This window comes from Carica papaya, chromosome 6, assembly GCF_054855325.1.
Source record: "Carica papaya isolate Zhongbai chromosome 6, ASM5485532v1, whole genome shotgun sequence".
NCBI lineage: Eukaryota > Viridiplantae > Streptophyta > Magnoliopsida > Brassicales > Caricaceae > Carica > Carica papaya.
This window is the reverse complement of record NC_142314.1, coordinates 14,722,422-14,729,670: the sequence shown is the minus strand read 5'-3', so window position 1 is coordinate 14,729,670 and position 7,249 is coordinate 14,722,422. Positions and strand designations below refer to the sequence as shown.

Sequence of the window (7,249 nt, the reverse complement as noted above, 5' to 3'; positions counted from 1 at the left end):
TTTGAATTGAAATTTGAAAGTTTAAAAGAAAAAAGTAAACACCCAATGCAAATTTAATTAATTAATTTCGAATTTATTTGTAGTATTTAGCTAAACATAAATAAAAACAGAGTATAAATAATTAAAAACTCAATTTATAATAGATTAGAGATGATTAAGAATAGAATCAAATGAAAGTATAGATGAGAGAGGAATTTGAGATGATAACAAAGATGAGAGAAAATGAGAGAACACTAACAATATTCATAAACTTCTTATTAATATAAAAAAAGACAAATAAGAACCATAGATAAAAAATAAAATAAAAAAATTAAAAATTGATCGTCTTTAAATAGAGATGTATATTCAATAAGTTAATAAAATTAAAAAAAATAATTATGTTAAGATCTTTTAAAAGTATATTTTTCAATAGTAATTTTTTTGTAATACAATTTTTTAAAATAAATACAAGAACTCATGTTACATTTTTATACAATAATACAAACTTAAGAAATATTTGACAATTTTATCTTTTTAAGAAACGAAATAAATTTGTATTATTTTTAAATGAAAAGCAATAATTTTGTATCTTTCCAAATGCAACGAGGTTCTTTAGGTTGTGGGGGAAAAATAAAAAATAAAAAAAAAATGACAAATAACGTGAAGTACAATTAGAGCATGTTTTAATTAAGCAATTAATTAATAGTTTATCACATCATTATACGAAAAATTTCCTTAATAAAAAAAGAACAGAAAACAAAAAGAGAAGGGGAGAAGCATGAATGATCTCTGTGCTGTGCCAACAGATCCACAGCTCCTCCTCCCTTGGTTACAACCCATAAATCACCTTTCCTTCTTTTCCGCCATCAGTCCAAATCGTCAACTCTCTTAAGCTTTCTTCGTCTCTCTTAGAACCCTTCTCCAGATCTCTTTCTCTCTCTAAACCCCCCTTAGTTCTGCCTCTGCATTTCTCTAGATCTCTCTCTCTCTATACGTATACATACACAAAGCATTTTGTGTTGAGTGTATGTGAATACAAATTCAGATGGGTAAAGCTTCAGTACTTATTTACGTGATCGTAGCTGCATTAATTCTCTTTCTCGTCTCTCACTCCCCCAAGAAACCCACGAACCACCGTCACCGCCGCCTCAAATTGCGTTCTGCTTTCAATTTCAAGCCCGCCCACCATGAACCCGTACCCTTTGACCCACTGGTCGCTGACATGGAACGCCGCCGCGAGGATAAGCAATGGGAGAAGGAGTACTTCGAGCACGCCCATCCCGAGTTTAAGGACCACGACTCTGCACCAGGCCATGAGTCACAGCCCGAGTGGGAGGACTTCATGGACGCCGAAGATTATCTCAACGATGAGGAGAAGTTCAATGTCACTAATAGGTTGCTAATTTACTTAGCTTATAACTTTCAGTGAATTCTTTAAATCTTTATACATTGTGTGATTGCTGCATGTGGGTTTTATTATTTCTATATGTTTTAGTTTGAACTGATAGGGAGTTATGTTAGTTGGTTTCTTAAACATTGAATGATACTATTTAAATATTAGCTATTGTTGTTCAATTGAAGGATCTTTTATTTGTATTCCATTTCTTTTTGGAGGGCAAGGGGGTTATTAAGAAGTTGATTTAGGTCGACCAATCATGAGCTTATATAATGTCTTATATATTTAGCTGGCCGCTCTAGCTGTCACCTCATAGATTTGGTTCAGAATCTATCATGTTGATACTTTATCTGGATGTTTGTATCCGATCAAGTTTTTAGGAGTTATCATGAATGGATATCAGCATAACTGGTGATTTCCTGGAAATTATTTTATTTTTTCTGCTAAATATATTGTGCATTCAAAATTAGGTTGATGTAGTGATGTCTTTGTGTGCTAACTTAATTACAAGCCCATAGGATCATAGTTATTCATGGAGACTCATGTTGTATGACCTTCTATTAAGCTGCTCAGAGGGAGGGCAGTTTGGTATCTGTCAAGATTACCTCTTGCATCTTTTGTATTTATCTTATGTCTCTTTTCTGATCTCAAGACATGTGGCCAAGAGATTGAAAGCATTTAGAAAGAAGGTTCCTTTTGGGAGTGTTGTTGCTGTGGGGAAGTTATGGGAATGAGTAAAAATACTATTTTTTGGCGAATTGATGAGCTGTTTTGCAACTGATGGAGAGAAGTGTCTTAGAAAATTGCTTTGAAAGTTTGGTGGGAAAAAAGATAGTCCAGGAAAATGGTTATTGCTAAAGTTTTTGCCTCTTTACCTCCATTCTTCATTACCCTTCACTCTGTGGTCTTTCATCTCCAGTTTCTCCATATGATTGCATCTTCTATGATGATTTGCCATGCTATTGAGAAATTTTGTGTTCCTATTCCCTTCCCGTTGTCCACATAGCATTTGACTTTTGTCTCAATGCAGTCTCCTCCATTATAATTAAATATGACAACTCAAGCTGAATTATCTATTTTCTATATCCTTGGTTGATAATCCTCTCTCTGCTTCCAGTGTATCAAGCCCTTCCAACTTGTTGAAGAAAAGATTCCTTTTCTACCCTCCACCCTAAATTTGTCTCTATTCAATTGTTTTAGTTTTAGCTTTGACTTGCAATAATTTCTTATAAACCCTGGAACTACTATGACCTTCCACATCTATTTCTCCACCACATCTTGACTTTATCTTGGAAACCTGGTACTTTAAGCCATTTATTTTCAAATTTGAATGGGCATGGTCCACATATAATTCAGTTAGAATGCAAGCCAATAAAGAAATGATATGAAATAGTGCATGATTGAAAGGATGCAAATACAATGAATCGATCAATTCTAGAGAAAATGGGCCTATCCCTAAAATTCAACTAAGTACATCTTCCCCTTAATAGAGTAAGTTCTAATAGATTCAATTTATTCATCATGCCCTGAAACTCTTCCACAAATGTAGGCTCAAGAGTAATTCGCCCTCGAACATTCATGCCCATTGAAATCCATATTGAAGTTTTCTCCAATCACCCAAGGAAGGTCCCATCTCCTCTTGCATTTCTCTAGGTTTCCCCATAGCTTCTCCCTTTGCCTCCTTTCACCTCTAATGTAGGCACATTTGAGCACCTAGCACCATCCGCTCGCCTTGCATTTTAGCAACATAAGACTGAGCATTCACCCTCTAACTATTTTCAATTTCCATCACACTCTCATTACTTAAAATAATGATACCTCCCCCAACCCATTAGCCAACAAGTCTTCCAAACCACCTCCCTTATTTTCCAAATACAACAAAGCCACTAGTCTGGAAACATCTCCAATTTGGTTTCTTGAAAACGGATCACGTTTGACTTACATCTAGACATGCACCGTCTAATTAGCGTTATTCATTTGGATTGTTGAAACTCCTCCAATTCTAGAAAATGATTTTTTTAACATATTAAAATTGTTGGTACCCTTCTCTCCTCTATTATCCTTGGCTTTTTCCTTGTCCACCCCATATTTTCTCTTTGATGTGGACTTTGGTGTCTTAACTCTACCCTCCTCCCTTCTTCTTCTATCTTTGATTATCCTCTTACACTTGTTCCTCAAAATTATTGAAGCTAACTCCCAACAAATTTTCAAGATATTATTATGGTTGCTTTTAAAATTTCTTCATTGTCGTACGTCCCAATCTCTTCTTTCTCTACCACTACTACTGATCAATCATCCACCTTCCTCCCTTTTACTGTCATCCGTGAACTTGTTTCCTCACCATCCCTTACCACAGGTAGAGGCACAATCTCCTCATCCACTTTCGCTGGAACTTATGCTAACAAAAACTCAGAATCATCCCTGCCTGCCAAGATGCCATCCGATTCCCAAAGCCCATCTAGAGATTGCTGACTACTCTCCTCGAAGTAGCTATGTTCAATATCTTCTTTCAAACTAAATGGTTGGTTGTTTCCTTCTCACCTGTTGATTTTGTCTTCTCCCTTATCTCTAGGACAACCTTCTGATTTCTAGGCTAGTTGTGGGTTTCTTTTGTGATTGGAAGCTGGACGTGCTTCATTTGGTCCATTTCCATTTTCTCGATACTAAATCTTTACATTTGGGCTCGCTAAGGTGCTTAATTTGCCTAACTGATCTCTTTTTATGTTTACTCGAAAAAATCTTAATTTTTTGTCCATTCGAACTTTTTGTTTCAATTGAGGGTCAATTTGAAATTTTAAGTTTGTCTAACTTACTCTAGTCATAGGTGTCATCTTCTCAACCTGATTGACTGTCACGCTTGCATCCTTCATTGTTTATGTGAAACATCTCATCGATTGTGTCTCCAGTGACACATAGAGCATAAATTTGTAATTAAGGCACTAGATGTTGCAAGTCACCCTTTTTATTGAAATTGGTATCTATTCTCCTTCTTCCAAGATACGTGGTAGATTCAACTTTGGTTTCCATGGATGTTTCAATGCTTTACCCGTCAATTCACTCAATGTCACCATCAATCTCCACCATCCGCTTGCCTGAAGCCCTTAAGGAATGAAAATCCTCCTATGCTCTTCATTCTTCTCTGTCAATATCGGGAACCTACCAACTCTGCTATCTCTTAATGCCACCTGCAAGGAATATTATCGACCCGCCATGCTTCTGACATAGGAGCCTTTGCCTTCCTCCAAGTAAAACTCTCAGAGCTTTATAAGCAACCGGTCCACCTCTTCTTCCTAGAAAATAATGGTTGAACTGAACCTTTTGTATATCTTCTAACACTAATGTCGTCGATCCTTCCTCCCACAAGCACAATCTCCTAAAATGGTCCACCAAAGTCTTCTTTTCTACAACAAAGAGTCTCTTAAAATGAAAATCGACATGAGGAATGAAAAAATCAATGTTTTGGCCAATTGTCGTTGACCTTGAATTGTAGTCTTGACGATAAGTTCTTTAAACAAGGCTGAATAAGTGTAATCTCCAAATACCTAACGAGAGAACTGTGATGACTGGACAAGAGAGAGCTTTGACTAGATGTTTGGCAGGTTGAGAGAAATCAACCGGACGTAGGTTGAGTATACTCGCATGGCCAACATTGTCGTCCTTAAGGGGGGCGGTTAGGATGATCACTCAAGAGAAAAGATTTTTGGCCATGAAAGTAAAACTTTCGATATTATCTATGAGGGGGAAAAATCAAAAGGAATGAGGGTGAGTAAAAGTGGGAGATGCTTTAGGGTTTTAATCTCATTTTGAGAAGATGATGTGGACTTGTTACTGGGAGCTTTACATGAGTTTTACTGGACTAAAGGTGGGAAGGTATATGGTCGGAACAAGATAAGAAGGAGCCACAACTTGCGGGTGGCCATGGGTAGGAACATGAATGGGAGGTTTTTGGTCTGCACAGATGGGAAAGGGGAGATAGTGAGGCAAATTTTTATTTTGAAAGGTCCACAGGTTGGTGGATGGTGGAAAATGATTGTGACACTATTTGAAATGGCAGGTAGAAAATTCAAGGCAACATAGAAGCTTGAGGAGGTTAGAACAAATGTTTAGAAGCAAATGCATAGCCTGAAAGAAGGTCGAGAATTTTACTGGTTATGCTATGTTGTCCAAACTGCAGAACAAAGCTGTGGTTGAAATTAGAGGTGAGAAGAGAGAACAACTTCATCGAAGCTGTGAAGGAGAGTTTGGAATATGGGAGCCAGGTAGGGAAGACAAGACCCGTTTTCAAGACGGGTTGGGTCGATTTATAATTTCAAAATTTTAACTACCAAAATGCAAGGGAGGTGTTTCGTTTTCGTGTAGCCCAAAACATAAGCGACATACAACATTTTGGTGTTTATTTGAATTGGAACGGGCCTCGATAAGGAGAGCCAATTACAAGAGGAATGATGGGTTGTATAAACGTTCTAAACGGGCTGAGAAGGCTAAATGGGTCTAGTGGGTAGAGCTTAGGAGATGGGTTAAAACATTGGGTCTTAGCTTAAAAATGATTTAGAGAACTGTGATTTGGGAAAAAAACGCACAAACCTTTGACATGTATCAGGGTAGGCAGAAAATCTCTCATTGGTAGCAAAGGTGGATGCAGAAATTGATTTTGATGGCAGAGAGGATAATGATGAGTGGGGGAGACTAGTGGTGATTGCAAGGAGGAAGGATCAAGTAGGGAAAAGAGGAGAGAAGCTGACACATGTGTTTGACCGTGATGTGACCAAGATTGAAGACGAGGGTTTAGTCCGAATCCTAATGGTGATTCCGGCGGAGAGTGAGGCAGTTGTAGTTATGCTGAGGCGGGCTGACATGGTTGTGGTGTAGAAGGGGGAGGTAATGGTTGAGGAGGAGGTGGAGGAGAAGATTAGGGACTTAATTGAGGAAGAAAATTTAAGATGGATTCTTCAGAATATTCAGTGAATTAGTAGCATGCTTAGGGTCACTTTTGACGACTTAGAAGAGTGGACTATGAAGCTTTTTAAGGAGATAGAAAAAAGAAAGAATGAGAAGGTGAGAGGGGAAATGTTAAAAGCAAAAGCAAAAAATAGACAGGGGGGGGGGGGGGGTAGGGAATTGAGAAGGCCGCATTCTAGTATTAATTATGATAATCCAAAGAAAGGAGAAAGAAGAGAGCGGGAGGGAGGGGGGGGGGGTTTGAAGATGCTTAATTCATGTTTGGTAGCATCATTTTTGGGAATGTTTGGCATAAACGACAAAAAGAAGAGATAGGTTATTGGGAGTTGTATGAATAGGTAGAAACTTGACGTGATTTACCTTCAAGAATATAAAATGGAATCCATTTTTAACCATATTATCTAGAGCCTTTGGAAGACTAAAGCGATAGGTTGGAAGGATCTACCTAATAGAGGAATATCTAGAGGGATTCTGATTCTATTGAAGGAGGGGGTTTTTAAATGTAAGGAGGTACTGTTGGGACAATACTCTATTTCATGCCTGTTTGAAGATTGTAGAAATGGTGGAAATGGGTGTTCATCGGAAATGAGAGAGATGGTTCACTATGGAAGGACTCTGAGAACTGCAAGCCAAAATGGGACTTCCCATAGGTTGCGAGAGGGGATTTCTATATGGGCTTGAACAGACATGAAAAGTCTGGAGAGCAATTCTTGAAGGTTTGCGCTGAAGAATTTAAGGAGACTTTGACAAATTTGAATTATTGGGTTTACCTTTTATGGGAGGTAAGTGGATTCACACTTATTAGAAGTATGTTGGCCACCTCCCCATTTATTGTATGTCCCTTTTCACAATCTCGGTGAATGTCGCCAAGAGACTAGAACTAATTCAATGTAAATTCCTTTGGAGCGACTTTGG

General features: G+C 37.8%; 1 protein-coding gene across 5 annotated transcripts in view; it reads left to right on the top strand.

The window, feature by feature from the left end:
* Positions 1–729: 729 nt before the first annotated feature.
* LOC110810502 (Calcium-binding EF hand family protein) overlaps positions 730–7,249 on the top strand; it is a 32,058-nt gene continuing 25,538 nt past the window's right edge. For 3 of the 5 annotated variants that reach the window (XR_015812871.1, XM_088206469.1, XM_088206472.1), the window contains exon 1: positions 731–1,374. Coding sequence is in view for 3 of the 5 variants with exons in the window: in XM_088206469.1 (XP_088062595.1) it covers positions 1,025–1,374 (350 nt within the window). In the remaining 2 variants the exon portion in view is untranslated. Of the gene's footprint in view, positions 1,375–7,249 lie in introns of all 5 variants that reach the window. The other 2 variants (XR_015812872.1, XM_088206471.1) reach the window with 1 other exon arrangement.